General features: G+C 37.1%; 1 protein-coding gene across 1 annotated transcript in view; it reads left to right on the top strand.

Moving 5' to 3' along the window:
- The window catches only part of LARS2 (leucyl-tRNA synthetase 2, mitochondrial), an 81190-nt gene that overhangs the window by 56687 nt on the left and 5737 nt on the right, over positions 1-18766 (top strand). Inside the window, exons 14-18 of the mRNA XM_010187199.1 lie at positions 3752-3855; positions 4962-5144; positions 7241-7410; positions 8314-8391; positions 10295-10406. Coding sequence (XP_010185501.1) covers positions 3752-3855; positions 4962-5144; positions 7241-7410; positions 8314-8391; positions 10295-10406 — 647 coding nt within the window. The remainder of the gene's footprint in view (positions 1-3751; positions 3856-4961; positions 5145-7240; positions 7411-8313; positions 8392-10294; positions 10407-18766) is intronic.

Below are 18766 nucleotides of genomic sequence, written 5' to 3'. Positions count from 1 at the left end.
CCAGCTTAATCCTCCATGCTGAGTGTGTGCTGACACACCAGGCTACACCTGCTTAACTGTGTTATTGCAGGTACAAGTTACACAGAATTTGGCTTTTCCTTGGACTTTAGTAGTCAAATCAGATGGATGAATAATTGGAAATGGGATCTAGCACGTTCTCCCTGAAGGATTAGAAAGCAATAAAAAAGTTTATTGTTGCTATTAAGTCAGCAGATTTGACTGTGATAGAGAGCAAACCCGTTGAGTAAGAGCAGACTCTTTTCACATAGCTGCATTACAGAATAAGATGTGTGTGTGACAGAAATAGCTTATTCTGTAAAAGGAGATTAGAGTTTCTCTGCGTTCATTAAGGACTTTATTACTACTATTGATTTTAAGGAAAAGCTCTCAACTATTGACTGCATAAAATCTGAACATTCATTGTTGTTTGATCTTTTTTCTGCCTAAAATGATCGGTTCCCACATCCCCCAGTCACTTCTCCAGGGTTGCCAGATTGTTACAGATAGATCTAACTGACTCAGCTGACAATGACTGACCAAGGCCTTGTCTTGACTCTAGGGCACAGTGTCAGGCTCTCTCAGCCTTTCTAGAAGTGTGGGTTGCAAATATGTGCAGTGAGGTGGTAGAGCTATCCCCTCTGAGTCTGCTATTTGGCACTGTTGCAGGCTCCACAGAGCCCGTCCAGCCAGGTCATGTGTAATTGGATTGAAAGTCCTACTCGCCTTCCATGGACCAGATCAAGGAGCCTGAGGACATGGCACTGAGCAGGAGTTCCTGATCTGTCAGTCACACTTGCCCCTCCATCCATTGCACGCTCATATATAGAAAGATTGATCTATCATAGATATGCACCTGTATGAACACTGCTGAAAGGAAAAAGATGGATTATGCACTTTGTGGCTAGCACAGCTGATCCTTCTCAGAGGCGTCAGGCAGACTTCACAGGTCCCATCTGACATAAAAGTGATCAAAAGCTGCACACAACTAAGGCCACGGTGCCCATACTCCAGCATGGGCACAGACAAACTTCACGGGCAGGTGAAGACATATCCTGTTCCAGCATCCTTACAATCTGAAAAGTAATTGAGCATTCAAAGTTCTCAAGCCACCTCTTAGTTTACTGTCGCGGAAATGTCTGTCTGTATGAACAGAGCTTAATTTCAGTGGTTTGCAGTGTTACGGCTCAGGAGGTATCTAAGATGCCAGGCCGTATTTGGGTGCTGCAGTGTTTAGATCAGAATTGCATCCCACCTGATGTGCTAAGGCATCTTGGCAGGAACACATCGCTTTCTTCTAAGGGAAAAGGCGTGTGCAGTTTTATTAATCTAAATTAAAGTGCAGCTCTGCGTGTGACCATGAGATGGAGCCACCACAACATTGGCGAAATCATTGTGCACTTCAGGAGAAATTCAGTGCAGGGCTCAACTTGTTTCTGAGCCCTGTGTTTATTAGAGGGGCTCTGGCTTTCTCATTTTGGGCATGTCTCCATTCTCCTGCTGTCTTCCACTAGGAACGTGTGGGGTTTTTTTCCCCATACTTGGTAATGTATTTTGTATTGCATTTTTGTAGCCTCTGTCAGCATAAACAAAAATAGGAAATGTTCATTCCTGCATTCAGCTTTTAGTAACTTGGCACATGATGTGAACTAACTCTTTGTCATTAAAAATAAGTGTTCCTTGAAAAATCACTTCCAGTGGAGCCCTATCTGATTTGGATGTTCTGGCTACCTCATTAGCTTTATTTTAGATAGCAGCAAGTGCTATCTTTTTATAATTCATTTAATAACTGTTTGGGATCTTAACCAGGCTGAAGTCTGAATGATAGAGAGAAAAAAGTATTCTTATTTTTCCTTGGTGTAATGTGTTTAGTTTGTAGAAGAAACTTATCCTGAACAGTTATCTCCTGAAGCATTTTTACACCGTTTGTTGATGATAGGATTGCAACATTTTTGTTCCCAGTTTTCATCTTCTAATTCACTTGGACAATTTGAGATAATTATCTGAGATTTTAGATAATTATTACCTCTTATTTTTAAAATACTTTTTCTTATTTGCACTGTCTACATTTGACTTAAGTTGTCATCTCCTCAAGTTCCTCTGTTTCTAATCAACAGAATTTTCAGGCAACCTAGGAAATATTTTTAGAAAAATATTTATAGAGATCCTTGAATTGCTACTCTTACTTAACATTATTGATAAAAACAGATAGCATGGTAGAGACTGGCACTGCTTGGTGACTGAATGGTCCTATGGGCCAGTATTTGCACAATATTTAGAAGTGTACAAAATATGCAAGGAAGGAAACTCATGTTCAGATATGAATATTTTGAAGGTAATGTATGAAGCCTGTTACTTTCTCTCTCCCAGTTTAAAGCTTTTATTTTAAATATCTCCTTATTTCAGAGTAATCAAAAGGGTTTAAAGAGTAGTACTTGGGAGATATCTGCTTTATCTGATTATAACTTTTTTGTACGTGTGACATAAAATGTGGAAGCCTATTTTTACTTATTTAGATGGATGGATTTATTCTAGATTTTTGAAAATTATTTAAACAAGTGATACATGCTTTTTGCATAAGTTGTTTTGGTAAAAGTGTGGGTCTTTGTTAGGTTGAAGTGAGGAGGATTCAGACTGCTTAATGTTGAACACACGTGAGCATTAGGAGGTGCAAGTCAGTAGTAACCAGCGCTGATGAGCACCAAAGTGATGGTCACCAATGTCTTTGATTGGGAGGATCCCATGAGAAGACTCCCCAGCCTGTGTCTGCCTTCTGGGTCTGGCTCCATACCCCCTCCCTGGCCCTCAGCTCTCTTGGGCTTGCTGTGTCAGAACTGCCTTATGTTCCTGACCTATCAAATGGGTACCAGAACCTCCAGAGATCAATTTTGTTGTCTTTTTTTCCAGTGAAAACAGTGACAGATATCTGACTCAATGAATTAGAAGTGCAAGATTGTTAAAGGAGGTGGCAGCGATAATGTATCTGTCAACCAGAGCAGTGTTTACTTAATTTCTTGCTGAGTGCACCACTGCCCTTAGCTTTGGTCTTTTTGAGGCTGTTTTTAGCTCTATTATACACACGTTTGATGAGAGTTTACTTTCCCTGATACAAATTTTGATAGAAAAGTGAAGTTTTAATGTTCAAGATGCTAAAAAATTGATCCACTGATGTGAACTTCCCAGCATTGCCATTTTTCTACTGTACTTTTTTCTTACAGCTGGGTCTTCATGGCTAGTTCTGCAAAGGGACCAGACATGCAAGTGCTTATGTTAGCCAAACTATCTTCTCTGTTTATAGAAAGAAATGTGCAGTGAGATTTTGATTTGTTTAAAATGCTGTGCTCCTCAGAGAGAAGCTGGAACTAAATATTTGTAAGACAGTGAGGCCAGGTACTTGAATGCTTTTACAAATGGGGATTTAGGTTGAATTTAGTGAAATTGCTTAGTTGGCCAAGAAACTTTCATGTGTTATCCATATGCTAATTTGAAAAGTGGTTAGAATAACTCAGTACGAAATCAGGATGCAAGCACGTGTGCAGAATACAAATAAATACTTAACACTTGCCAGCCAGCCACCATGAATAAATGCACAAAGTACTCTTTCTAAGGTGACACCCATTTATGTATAGTCAACTTGAAATTCTTGTTTCGTTAAATAATTGTGCCTGATTGGCTCGACACCTCAGGCTTATCATAAAGTATGCTTTTGACAGCTCTTTTCAACAGACAAGTTTCTTTTTCCTTCCATCCTTAGGGAGCCTTTCCATAAGCTCTTGGTTCAAGGTATTATCAAGAATAAGACATTCAGACTGACAACAACAGGCCAGTGTTTGAAGAGAGAGGAGGTTGATCTCACTGGTAAGTGAGATTGCATGGGAAAAACAGCACTGGTGCATCCAGAAAGTCAGGAACTGTTTTGGTGTACAAATCTGAGTGCTGGGAAAATTTGAAAGGGAAAATGAATCCATGTAATATTTAAACTGAAGACCAACTTCTGTGAGTTTTGGATTCATATCCACTCTAAGTGCACAGACACCCTACTAATCCAGCAACTGTTATTTGCATCCAAGCACAGAAACAGTGCTATGGTGTTATTTTAGCTCCAGTGTAGTCCAAAGGACCAGAAGTCAGTTTTGTAAAGACAGTGTTCAGCAACCTGAACAGAGGTAGTAGTACAAGCAAACAGACAACCTACAAAAATACCATGGCAAAGCTAGCACAGATGTTGGTGAATTCAGTACCTATTAGGCCTGTGTAACACAGGAAAAAGTGGTGTTTCTCAAGTTCTTTCCAGTTCTTTCCACCTTGGGCCAGTTTAAAAAAAAATACACCAAGCAAACAAAACAAAACAAATAAAAAACACAAACCAAAAAAACCACCTAACCCTTACATTTACTGATGTTTGCTATCCTGTTTTCTTCTGGAAAAGCTAGGCCTTTTCCATAGCAGCTGCTTTTGCTTGGTTGCCCCTTTATTAGCCCCGTTCCATCTCTTAAGTTCATGCAACAGAACACAAGTTCTTGCCAGGATAACTTACTGCAGTTGAAACTTACGAATTGAAATCTGATGTTTCTGAAAGCTAAGTAAAGGTAAAAATTGTACCAAATCAGTACACCTATCTAGGAGGTTTTAAATGTCATGGTTGTAACAATGCTTATATCTCAGGGGCTATCAAGGTGTAGCACAGAGGATGAGTGCCAGATTCAGCTTCCAAATAGTAGAAAGAGACTTTGTCACGGTGCAATGGAAGCATTGGGTTATTAACTGTGTTAAAACATGAAAGTAGGAAAAATTTTGGAGGGAAAAGGGGTTATTGCCGTTTTAATGGGTTTTCCTCTTTAAGCTGTTTGGAGGAAAAAAAAAGCCACTAGAAGTATTTGTTTCTTATATTTAGGGAAAAAAATAATTGCTGTTACCAATGAGCAAAATTTGTTTTAATATTCTGTGTATGTCTTAATATTTAGGAACTGAACCAGTTTACCAAAAAACTGGTGAGAAGCTCCAAGTTGCTTGGGAAAAAATGAGCAAATCTAAGCACAATGGAATAGACCCTGAAGAATTAGTGAAAGAGTATGGCATTGACACCCTACGTCTTTACATTCTGTTTGCTGCTCCTCCAGAACAAGATATTTTGTGGGATGCTAAAAGTAAGTGAGATTGTTTCTGTTGTTTGTCATATTGGTTTGGGTTTTTTTCCTAGAGTGTTATATTTTAAACACAAAATTAATACAGTTCTTGATGCCCAAGTTTTGGAACAATTGACTCAAAAAAGTATAAGGAGCAGATTTTATTGTCTGTTTCTTTTAAAAGAGGGGTATCATAAAGCTGTCACTGAGAGGCAGGCTTGCAAGAAGCTTACCTCTTCCAAGCATGTATGAAAAGTACTTCTCAGGGGTTGTTTTCTTCTGAAACAGTAGAGTGCAAACCTGGGCCTCATTGTCTTATTTTTTTATTAGCTATGATTGACTGAAAATTTATATCTTAATACTCTTTTCTTCATTAAAAGATCTTTTTTAATCATATATTACAGATAAAACTGCAATTTTTTATTACCTCCATTTATTTACACATGCATGCAATGGCTTTTGTAAGCTAGACCATGAAATACTTCTCAGAAGAATCTCATTGAAGATAATCAGAGTTCCTAGTAACTAGTATTTGTACACTCATGACATTTTTATGAGCTTAGTTCTTGAATATGATAAGATTTACCCTCCTACACACTTATTTACTGCCATCATGCAATTTGTCATACTGACAGATACTAATTTATCTACTGTGGTTCATATATTTGAATATAGTCTTATGCATACATTTAAATCTAGCCCTCTTGGTGCATAAGGCTTTGATAGAACACTCCATGCCTGATCTAAAAAGGTATATTTCTTCATTCTTTCTTGTGTTAGCTTCTTGATACTTAGTTCAGCCTGCACTAAGCATTATTTCAGTTCGTGTCTGTCGTATTCATATGTCCTGGAGGACTGGCCTGTATGTACAGAGCTAGGCATATGAAAAGGTAACATCTCTTAAAAAAACCCAGCCACTTGGAATCAAGCTGCATCCCTAACACTACACAGGTACATAATTCCTTCTGAAGTAGCTAATTCAGTGACACATAATCTTTTTGTTGTATTTTTCCATTTTGAAAATGGAATAACTAAATTAGTATGAGAATTTTGGGTACAAAATCTTAGTTGCAAAGTATGCTAGAGCTTGGTGATTAAACATTCTTTAGGAAAGCTAAACACATGCAGGTGTAACACTAGCAAAAATGCATTTAGTCATTCAAATTAACCTGTTTACCACTTGAAAAATAAAAATTTCAGAGTCATGTCTTGTTACGAGTGTTGGAAAACACGAATAAAAGGAGATATTAGCAGCCTAAAGATATTTCCAGGGGAAAAAATGGCAAATAGGTGAAAAGCATATCTTGAATCTTTAAGGTTGGGTCTAAATTTGTTAAGGATTACAAAATAGAGAATTTTTGAATTGAAGAAATCAGGAAGTTGTGTTGGGTTTGACCTTGGCTGGATGCCTGGTGCCCACCAAGCCGCTCTATCACTCCCTTCTCCTCTACTGGACAGGAGGAGAAAACTACAATGAAAGGCTTGTGGGTTGAGATAAGGACAGGGAGGTCACTCAGCAGCTACTATCTATCTCAGACAAAACAGACTCGACTTGGGGAAATGGTCAAATTTACCCATCAGCTTATTACTACAGTCTGGATAATGCCAAGTGTACTGTGTCTAGATGGTCTACATGCTTCTGGTATGAACAAGAGATGGAAAGTTTGGGAAAAGCATCATATTCCCAGTTCCACCTATGGGAATTCATGAGGATCATGCAGACATAATCAATCAGGTTGTATTTTACTGTTCCCAGAGGTGCAGGAAGTCTTTCATCTAGTGCAATCAGACACATAATCAATCTGTATTACAGTCACTCACATGTCTTTACTTCTCCCAGTTTAGTAATAGCGCTGGCAATCTTTGCAAGTGCAGTTGCTGGAGCATAATTGGAAGCTTTGCTTTTGTTTTAGCTTATTGATTTTTTTTCCATTAAGGCCACCCAGCATTATTTGTAAAGGCATTTTTAATTGCATTGACATTTTTCACTTAAAATACAGTAGTTTTTTTAAAAAATGTTCAACTCTACTGTTCAGTGTCCTTTCTTCTTTTCTTTAAAGTTTTGGATTTGTTCATTGTAACTAAAATTTGTTTCTGCAATCTTTCATTAATCCCAGCTGATGCTGTGCCAGGTGTTCAGAGGTGGCAGACACGCTTCTGGGCACTTGTAACCAAACTTATTGAAGCAAGGACTTCAGGAACCATGCCCAATCCTGAGCTTCTGAATAAGAAAGAGAAGGCTGAAGCCAGAAAGATCTGGGAGCAGAAGAATCTGGTGATATCTGAGGTTAAAAGAAACATTTACGTAGTTTGTAGATGACTAAATAAGTTGCTGGTTATGCTAAAACCGTATGCTTGATTTACAGAGCCAAAAGGTTTTTTTCCCCAGATGAGTAGCTGATAAAATAATCTCTAATCCCTGTATAAATAATTTTATTTACCTACAATTCGTATGGGACAGACCTCTTGCAAAATAGTAAGATTTGGATTGGCAAAATTTCTCTGCTGTGTGTCTCCTTTAAAGAATGAAGTGTTATGGCATTAAATAATTATAAGTCTGGCTTTGGAGTAACTCAATTTCCAGTAGCAAAGCTACAGGTGAGTTATGCAGGTTATCCCTAACAAAAGCTTTTGATCTGTTTGCTTCACACCTCATTATCATGCCTGCTGTTTCATATAGAATGAAAAAGTTGTTGGAGAAAATGTATTAATGTATCCCAAAAAAATAACTGAAATTATTTTTCATTCCAGTACCTGCAAAATTAACTTAAAATATTTTTTCGAAGGATAAAATCTTTTCGTAATTTAAATCCTGTGGCAAGAGACCTTCCAAGTGTTTTAAAAGACATTAGAATTACAATCTTGCTATGGATGGACAAGCTGTCAACAATGTTAACTGGATTTACAAGTATGGAGAAATGTAGAGGCAAAGGGAAGATATTTTATTAAAGAAGATAAAGGGTGGTTACTAATACACAGTTCTAATTGGCATTGATTGAAGTTTTTTAAATCCTGAAACAGAGGGGGAGCTAGTCAACTGAATTTTTATATTATTATTATTTTCCCATACACACATGTAGTTGCATATATGATGTGTTTGTATGCCTAAGTGATTTTTGTGTAAGAGGTATGATACTCCATGTTCGAGAATTTTAAGTAATTAGTGACAGACCTTTTCTTTTAATGCAAGGTAACAGAGTACTTCACAAAGGATCATCTGTTCAATGCAGCTATTTCTCGATTGATGAGTCTCACTAACATACTCCATGTAAGTATGTGATACAAATGAACGTATTTTTTCTGTCATGCCCTGTTTCTGTAAGTTCTTACACAACAGCAGGAGCTGCCCAAACTATAGGTCCAGCATTCCAAAATAAAATAAATAAATTAAAATAAGTGTCCTATGGACAGCCAGATGTTTGACCACGGATGTATTTCTTGACCAAAGAAGTCAGTGCAGTCTCTTTCAAGAACAAGTTTCCATATAGCATGGTGAAACTTCCTCTTTCGGTCCCATTTGAAAGGAGGAAGTGGGGAGGTGGGTGAAGATTAAATATAGAAAACCGGTAGTTGTTACTGAAACTTATTGAAATCTAGTTTGCACTGACCTCACTAGTATCAGTGATAAGAAGTTGCCATCTGACAACACTTGTGGTCTGTGTCAAATAAATCACTGGGCTTGGAGTATTTTCTAGTAGATGGGAACAGGGGTTCATCACACACCAAATGTTTCTCATAAGCTGGCATATAGTGACTTTTTTCTGTGCTTTTTCATTAGAGGGGCAAATTACAAAACAAATGCAAAATCTGAACTTACATTGGATGTAAGGTCTCAGAGTCAGAACAGGTGAAGAAAGAAAAAGTTTATCTGGCTACTTTTAGTGCTATATTTTTTCTATTAAGATATTGTCTTAATAGAAGGTAATTTCTTCTATTAAGATAATGCCCTGGTTTACTGGGTCAGAATTTTAGAGTCAGTTTTCTGTTGAGGAAAACTGCAATTCTGTAAGGACTGCAACACTATTTCATGGGAACAAAGTTTATAAAACACTTTAGCCAGTCCTGGTATGCAGGTTGCCATAGTGCTCAAGTTCTTCAGCGGTCTTGAGGTAAACATGTGCAGAGGCTGGGGGGAGTGGAAACCTGGGGAAGTTGACCCCAAGGTAACCCCAGACAGACCAATTAATAGTATTCATACCATAAACATCACATTCACTATAAATTGGGGAGTTTGCTGGGAACAGCCCTTCTTCCTCTTCCCACCTTCTGCTCCTTCCCTCTTCTGTGGTTGGCACATTGTGAGGGACTTATCATCCTAATCTTGAGGCCTACTCTGCCACAGTATTAGCTGAGTATAATTCTGTGTACTTTATATCGTTATTAACATTAGGGGGTTTATTATTATTTTATTAAATATATTTCTATTTCAACCAACAAATCTCCTTTCCTTTTCCCAACCCCACTCAGGAGGGAGGCATGGGCTGATAGAGAAGCTATATAAGCCATGCCAGAATAAATAGAGAAATGAAGGTTCAAATTTTGACAGTTTAACACCTTTTGCAAGAAATGGAAAATTTTCCCTACTGAAGAAGTTGATCACTTTACTAAAGCTATCTGAACACTGAACTGTAGAAGGCTATGCTGCACTTTTCATTCCCAAACCTACCTTCAGCTCTAAAACCTCACTTTGTTACTAAATTCAGCTGTACTTAAGCCACTCTAGGATCCTGTACAACTGAACCTTGTCCCAAAAAAAACCATGCTGCATTCAGCAGTTTGACTCTTCTCTATGAGTACTTCACCTCAGATAGCTCTGGTTTTATCTGAGACTGCACTCTAGAAGTGGCAGCACTCAAAATGTTTATGAGGGCCACAGTTGTCTACATGTGCCTTTGTTCAGACTTCCATACCAGAGCAGTTCCCCAAGGGTCTGCATCAGCCTTTTCAGGAGTAGCTTCCATGTGTTAGAGAGCACTCTGTGACCAAGAGATGGGTTTTCATTCTCCAGAACTTTAAAGAAGTTTCTAACTTACTGTGAAATTATGCTTTCCTGAGCATAGACATTGATTCTAGGTTTTATTACTGCATTTTCTCCTTAAACTACTTTCCCCTCCACTCCAGAATATTTATATTAACAATTTATTTTATTTTCCTTCTGTCTTTTTGCTTAGCAAGCTTCTCGGCCTCTTATTCTCCACAGCACAGAATTTGAAGATGCTTTGGCTACACTCTGCGTCATGGTTGCACCTATGGCTCCACACATTACATCAGAGATGTGGAAAGGTATTTCTGGAAAAAAAGGCAAAAAGTTAACATAATACATGTGTTGCTTATCCCTCAATTTTTCATCTATCTTGTCACCGTCTGTCATAATTCCTAAACAAACCTGAGGTGTTCCCAGATTTTTCAGCTTTTCGTTTCTTTGCTTACAAATGTGGTTTCTTGAGACTAAGCAGAGAAAGGGAGAAGGAAGAAAAATTCAGGACAGGACTTGCACAAGGAGTTCATATGTCAGCTGCTAGCTGCTCCTGTATGAGGATGGCAGTATTAAAAGTTGCACCTGAGGACAGAAACAGCCCTTTTTCAAACAGCTGTTTCAGAGTCTTTGGACTAGTAATATTTTCTTTCAGGAATTCAGGCAGAGAAGACCATGTCAGAGGGCTGTGTACTAAAAGGGCTGTAGGAGTGTTCAATAAAAGTTCTACTCTTGTGAAATTCTCCAGAGACTGGGGGATGTTATGCTGCAAATTAACCTCTCACTGACAGTGGGAATGGTAGACAGGAAATCTTTTTTAAGATCTATCACAGTTGTAAATCCTGAAGTCTGGATCCCAAGTGGGCTAAGTTGCGTGGTGCTCCTGCAGTTAAAGCCTGTGCAATAAGGGATGTGCATGCCAGAGTTCAGCAGTTGTTTTTAAGGTTTACTGGGAGAGGTCCCAAGATGCATGTGGGAAGATAAGAATATATTCTGCATTAAGACTGGCCACAGATTGGCGTGTGGTTTTGGACCTAACGTTAGCTTTTGGATGCTGTTTTAACAGTTTTATTTTCAACAGTCATCCTAAAACTTTGTGCATTCAAGTGTTTACAGAGCAGAGCTACTAAATTGCTTGTATTTCAGAGCTGTGCATGGCCCTGTAGTAACTGCCAAAGAAAGGCTGCTGTTGTTCAAAGCAGTAAGATAGGAGCAGAGGCTCTGTAGACCGCAAGATATACTGGGGAGAGTGGAGATTTTCTGTGTTTTCATTTCAAATGTTTTTGAGATGTCTTAATAAAAGCTTATTTGTTTAGAATAAAGAGTACCATCAAACATGATCCATTTGGAGAAGGCTACTTCCGGTCAATGTTCTTCCAAAATATGAAGTACCATCTAATTGAAATTACATTTAAATTGAAGTAATGGTCACAATTTTGTTTCCCACACTGGGAAGAGGCATCTCTCCATTGAGATGGAGGCAGAAGAGGTCCAGGCTAATTACTTACATATATAGCGCCTTATGAACTTGAAACTCAAATAAATATTAGGGAATACAGAAATATCAAATATGTTTGATAAAATTAAAAAAAACCACTAGGATGTCTTAACTAATGTAACTTGTCAAATGTAAAGCCTGTAACATTCTGAAAGTTAGAGAAGGAAGTCTCTCCCTTTTTACTAAAATCACTGGAGAATGATAATGATAAACATTTTCTGGATCTCTCTCTGATGTAAGAATGAAAAGAAAGCATATAAAAATTGTGATTTCATTGTCTCCTCTGCTTCTGCCTGCATTTACAGATAAAATATTGCTTGTGTGGTCTAAAGACTGTGTATTGTAATTCAGTGCAGCTGGCATACAAAAACATTGTGTAGTGATTATGACTGACTATGAAAAGCACAATCTCTTTTAGCAGGATCATCATTACCTTACATTAAAGTTACTAAATTATTTTATCAGGAGAACGTATGTACATTTAACTACTGCTTTGTGGTAAGAAGACTATATTATTTCAAAATAGCCAACATCTAGCAATTCTGTCCTGGGACTGTGATTTCTGGTGAAAAATGTCCGACTACTCTAGAGATAGATTCCCCAAGTTCCTGTTCTGAATTGCACTCTGGTTCCACCAGGCCTTGTTGCTTTTCTGATGTACCCAATTTCTTAAACTTTATTATGTGTAGGTGATGATGTTTTCTTATTTTAAAGAATTTCAGTATAAAAAATAAGCTTTCTAAATACTCCACTAAGGGGTTTTTTGTGCTTTATTTCTCCATACACACTCAGAGTAAGTCTCTCTTTTTGTGCCTTGGCTTTACATCTAAATGTAGAGATACTGCTGCTTCCTCTCTTGTAAACTAGTCAGGAAAAGGACTTTGTATATTATTAGCTCTATAAATAGCACCTGTAGCAGTGGCCTCCCAAAGCCTCTGTCTGCTATTGTAATGCCAATAATAAACAACACATAAACAACATATTTATCATTAAATACCAGCACTATTTTTAAAAAACTTGTAGACAGCCTTTACATTTTGTTTTGTTTAGTGAGTAAAACAAGGAGCATTTTTCTTTCTACAGGGTAAAATTAGACTGGAAAATTTGGAAGCCCTATATGTAGTTAATATCAAACATAATTTTTACAGCTGAGTAGGAAGGCAGATAGGAACAGTGACTTGTGTTAACTCTGAATCGCATTACACTTCCTTGTGTATTTAAGCTTTTTTTGAAGAAAAAGGCTTTGCTTTCATATTATTGTTTCTTGGCAGAAAGTTTACTATGTAGTCAGATATGCCTAATATTAATTTTACTACAGTTTAGAAGAAAAGAGCATCCTCATTAATTTTGGCTGTTTGCATTGTGGGTCATAGGAGGAATAATACTCCTACTGTTGCATTGTAATCTCTCCTTTTATGCTTTGCTGATCACTGATTATGATCAAGAAACATTTAAGAAGAAATTACAATGGAATTTAATGTGAACTAAATGTGAAATAAAGGCAACATACAATAAGACCCTGACTTAATATCTTGTGTTATATTCAGTTAATTCTGCCAAAGATTCGAAGACAATTAAACCACAGAACTATAGAATTTACTGGCTAAGCACCTGGAATGAGGCTTTGTAGAGGTAATAAGATGACAACTGGAAGCTCTTCTGCAGGTACACATGGTATTTGTTCAGTTTAAGTGACAGATGTGCTGGAAATAGAAAAAAATCAACCAACCTTTTTTCCTTTTCTTGTTTTGGAATAAAAAGCTAGGCAAAAGAGGCTAGCATCTATAAAGATTGAAATCTTGAATTATCTGATATGCAAAAATATATGATACTGTTAGTTTTATTCAGTAATTACATAAAATATTCTACTTTACTCAAAAATATTTAAATGCAAAACATATGATAAATTTTAAGTATCTAACAAATTTTCTTAAATACTTGCATTCTGAATTAATTTTTACTTAAATAGCAAAAAATACTTTCTTTGCATATTTTTTATTCCATTTCAATATTTGACACAGATCACAATGAAATGTAAAAAAAAAGAAAGAAAACAGTGTTTTCTAGTACGATAGCTTGTAAAAATTAAAGCTTGACTAAGTGTATAAATATGTATGTAGGTGTCCTCTTGGTTAGCAAAAAAGTTCTTTACAGTTGAATTTAGCTGCAAATCAATCCATCTTAATGATTATCAACTAATGAAAAGCTTAAGAAAATTGCAAAGATAATTTTAGCGTGTTAATTAAAGATACTTTGCTTGACATTTTAAGTAATGCCTAGCATCAGTAATATAAGTCATTTTGATTTTAATAATGCTAACCTGCTCTGTAGGAGTTGCATCAGAGTTCATTTGAACATTTAAATTTTAATCCACTATGTTTTCTTTGTTAGTTTGTTGATAAACTTTGCAAACTCAAAACTTCAGTCTGGTACCCCAAGGATGCTTCTGATGTAATGTTCAACCTTTAAGTACAATTAAAGTAAAATTAGGTAGATTCAAGATACAGCAATTTTTGTTCTACTGCAGCAGAAGAATAATTCTCCCATGGGGTTTAGTTTACATATGACCATCTTGTTTTCATGCATCAGGTAGGAATGAAGAGTTTTGTGCCTTTGTGAGCTGGATGAAGAGCCTACTTCAGTACTGGCAGCAAATACTTCCAGTTTGAGTGAAGGGAAAAGCTGCTTGAGTGCTGTTTGATAAGTGCCTCACCTTTCGGCAGCTGAACAATAGTAAGCAAAGTGCTTTGGTATTTTATGTGGGAAGCAGTTCTTTTTCCTGCTTAGAGAAGAAGCAGATTTCATTATTTTGGTGTGTCAGCCTAATGGTCTTAATTGTGCAGTGAATACACTGGCTTATAGCTTAATAACATAAAAAGCGACTGTAGCCCCTCAGTGTGGGAAGAGTTCATCCGGGCTGATATCTTGGCAGTTTATGAACACTAACAGGATGAGGAAATCTGTTTCCTTCCTGAAACCTTGTATCTGAGGAATATACAGAAACCATTTGAGACGTTTGGGTTTGGTGGGTTTTTTAGTTTGTTTGTAGTAGTACAGTACTTTGCTGTCCAGACAAGGATATGAAATCGTTTATTATGAGTTGTTAATTTTTTATTAGAGATGGCACATGAAAGATATACACTGATGATAAACACATCCTAAGATGTATTGAAATGAAACATAATTATTGGAATTTGTAATGTATAATTGTCTTAGCAACATTTTATTGTTTTATTTTTGCAATAGTGCTATTGTAGGAATTTCTTCTTCCAGATTCAGTCCTTGATCAAGAAGTCTTCTGTAAAGAATAGAGCTGACTAGAAGCTAACTGATGTTGCAGATTTTAATTGAAAATCTGAATGCAGAAATCTCCTCTCAGATAGCCAAGAAGAAACATCATTTGGAATAAAAAAATATTTTTTCCTCCAAGAATAATAACCCAAAGTTAAGGATAATAAGTCCATACAAATGGAGGAAGGCAGATCATTTTCAGAAGGTTAAAAGGATTCACATTAAAAGGTTTGCTGAACTGGAAACACATTCCAGATTTAGCTTTTAGTAACTCAGGCTTTTCACAATCCTCCTTGGTGCTCCACATCTGTCACTCTGGAACCTATAAAATGAATCCCCTAGTACTGTATTGAGCAAATGTAAATTTTCCTGACCTTACCCAGTTCTGCACTACTATACCAGTAGTACAACAGAGTTTTTCTCAGAGCTGTCTGAAAACAGCTGTTACTGTATTGCTGTCATTTACTCATCATTGCAGACCATTTCACGTATAACTGACAGATAAATTCTTCCTCAGCTGCAGAAGGGTATTTCGGATATGCAACTTGCCTGAATCTGTTAAATAGGAAGATGCATTAAATACCAAAGAAGCATATAAAGAGCAAAGTAACATGGTAATGATCCTGTCCTTGAAAGAGGCTGCAGAGGCCAGTAAGATACTGACCCAGAATGCATCTCAGCTTACTGCTACACACCTCTGCTCTGAGCTTTATAGAAACTTCACCTGCTTGTCTGCCAGTGTGGTGGATTTTTACTTAACACAGTTTTCTATTATTTTGCTAAATCCAGAAGTTATCAGCATTTGGATAACACACCCTCACAGTCACCTTATACTGCCCCCTCTGATCTTCTTGTATCTTCCATTAGAAAATCCCTAGTCCTAAACTCTGATACTGGCATTGCTTCAGATGCCTTCATTAACTTCCTTTTATCGCCCATTAAGACTTCCATCCTCCCTGCCTTTTTTGCTTTGTTAACCTCTCTGTGCCGGCACTTGCCCCATACCAGCTCTTCCTCAATTTACTCTTTTTCTCTTGCCTACATAGTTTAGTGTCAAACTGGCTGCACTGTAGGTGGAATTTTACAGGTCATTTTTTCTAGTGTTTTTTTTTTCTGTAAGACTGGAATTACCTTTCTGTCCTAACTTACCTTGCTGATACATGATTGCTTCCAGATCTTCCTTCTTAAATCTCTTTAAAATGAGAATCTGTTTTTCCCCCTAGATAGCACCTTAGGGAAGTATTGTGTTTATGATCAACTCAGGTAACACTAGTAAAACATTGCCATGAGCTGAAACATGTTGTGACACTTGTTCTGTTCCCTCCTTTGCCCAAAGAGGTGGTAAATGCCCCATCCCTGGAAACATTCAAGGTCAGGTTGGACGGGGCTCTGAGCCACTGATGTAGTTGAAGATGTCCCTGCTCATTGCAGGGGGATGAGATGACCTTTAAAGGTCCCTTCCAACCCAAACCATTCTATGATTCTCTCAACTTGCTCATTTATAGGATACAGCGTTTTAACTTGGGCTTTAATGGTGTGAGTTACTGGTTAGGGAAACCTTGTTTCAGTATTGGCTTGCTAGTCAGTAAAAGTCCATTAAAGCAGACCCAATTGCAGGATCAGGCCTTCATATTGAGCACAAGTGTTGTCCTTATTCTGTCCTGAAACGTGGCATATGGCTCAACGTAAGTAAAAATGTACTTCTCTATGTCTGCAAGAGAATGCATAGCCATAAAAGCAAAACAAATCAAAAAATATAAAGCAAAATGCATATTGCTTCATAATATGCATGTTACTAGGTGTTTCCAGTATAGTAAGACACTAAAACAAGTTTTTAATGTTTTTACAAGAAAAGTCTGTGAAATGGTCAGTTCTTAACTTCTCAGACAGCATAATATCTCAAAATCAAGTGGGAAGGCTTGAGAAGACTTCTGCCTGCGTCCTAAGAAGTGGACCATTGCCATTCTGGATCATGGTGATGAAGTTGTTGGGTTTGTGTGCGTGTTGCAGTTTGAAAATGCAAACAAAATCATTGCATTTTCTGTATTCTGCAGCTCATAAAATGTGAATTAAGGCAGGAAGCCAAACAGGCAACATAACCAAAACCTTCATTTTGGTTTCCTGTTAAACTCTGTTTTCTGAAACTAGTTCTGTTGACTTTTGCACTTTTTTTTAAAATATGGATGAGCTCATAGCTCATTCTGTAGCAAGAAAACGAACCAGAAGATCAACATTATGTTTAGTCACACTTTATCTGCTTCAGAATACTTTTTTTTTTTTTCAGTAGTAGACTTATTAGGCCTGACAGCCTCCACAGGGATTAAAAGAGACCCTGGTTTTGCTTCTGTAGATAAAAGCTCTTGACTTCTATCAAAAAGTGGTTTTTAAATAGTTTGAAGAATCCACTTCAACAGGAAAATAAGGAGTGGCCAGTATGCATGCTTGTGCTGCAAGTCATGTGATCAGTTGGAAAGAAATGAGCTCATCTGGATGTTCAAAAGCCAAAAAGGGAAGAATTTCGCAGCTGTTGTCTTTAAAGTCAATGTGATAATGAATCACCAATGCACAGAAATTCTTTTTCTGCTCAAGTTCCTATCTTTTTTGTTCCTTCAGTTTCTGAGCTACTGTGACAACAGAAAATAGTATACAAATCTAGATCCATTAAAGTGTTTTTAGTCAATTATTCACCAAATAAGGTTGTGGTTTAGTTCTTAGAACGTGCACGTTCTTGCTTGCCATTAGAAATAGCTTCCACTGGTCCACACCTCTGCCCCTTTCTGAATCATTCAGCAAATAGCAAGGCTGTGTGTCATTTTACCAAAGTGCTTTGTCTGAAAAAGTGCTGACAAAGATCTGGCGGATTTTTCTGGAGGAAGTTGCATTCCCTTTATGTCTCTGCTGTTACTCGCTGTGTTAGTCTAAACTATCTAGCTAGGTAAAGTCACGTGGGTATTATGTATGGATTGGTTTACCGCCTCCGTCTGCCATTGTGCTGTGTTTTGAAGAGCTTCAGGTACCTCAGTCTTAACAGTGAGCCTTGTGTTGATGGGTTTTCTTTATGCTCTTGCTGGAGTTTCCCTAAACCAGATAAGATTTCAAATACATTTTGCAGTTCTGAATGAAGAATGTGTTTTAGTCTGTATTCTTATTCATACACAGAGAATGTTTTTAATTTAAAAATCCCCTGTCTTTGTGAGACTCACAAGAGCAATCATCATCAGTATTGATCATATTTGACAGCCTCTCATTAAGTGAAATCTTTTTATTTTGTCCTGCAGCTGGAGTAAACAGCAACATAAAAATCCAACTCAGAAGCTTTTATTCAGTTAAAGAATGCGGCTTCAGACTGAATTTCATCCTATTCTCCTATTACTTAAATCAGGAATGAATTGTCTTGGGGAGAGCAAAGCCTGTTTAATAAAAGATCCCTTATACCCATTTTAGGAGTTTAAAAAAAAAACAAAAACAAAACAAAAAAAAGAAGGATAAAGCATTTCAGAATGCATTTACCATAAGAAGCAGAGCAAGCCATACAAGGTATTCTTATGTAGCACCTTTAATTTGTGAAAAAATAGGTACTTCACAAAAAATAAGAAAATCTTGCAGGTAGCTTGACTTGTAAATTTAGAAACTACCCAGCATATTACAGATGATAAAATAATAAGCCAAAATTGTGTATAATTTTGATTGAGTTGTTGGTAAAATTTTAATCAAACTAGTGGTGTTATTGAAAAAAATGTGCAGTATTATGATTGATTTCTAGAAGTAGAGGTCTGCAGTATTACAATTTAAAATAATAAACAGTAGTCTTCTGTGCTTTTGGCAAAGTTTTGTAGTGCTAATCCAAATCTGAAATGTGCCTACATTGTTCATGTTAGC

The sequence above is a fragment of the Mesitornis unicolor genome, unplaced genomic scaffold (assembly GCF_000695765.1).
Source record: "Mesitornis unicolor isolate BGI_N332 unplaced genomic scaffold, ASM69576v1 scaffold35956, whole genome shotgun sequence".
NCBI lineage: Eukaryota > Metazoa > Chordata > Aves > Mesitornithiformes > Mesitornithidae > Mesitornis > Mesitornis unicolor.
This window is presented reverse-complemented; position numbering and strand designations above follow the sequence as displayed.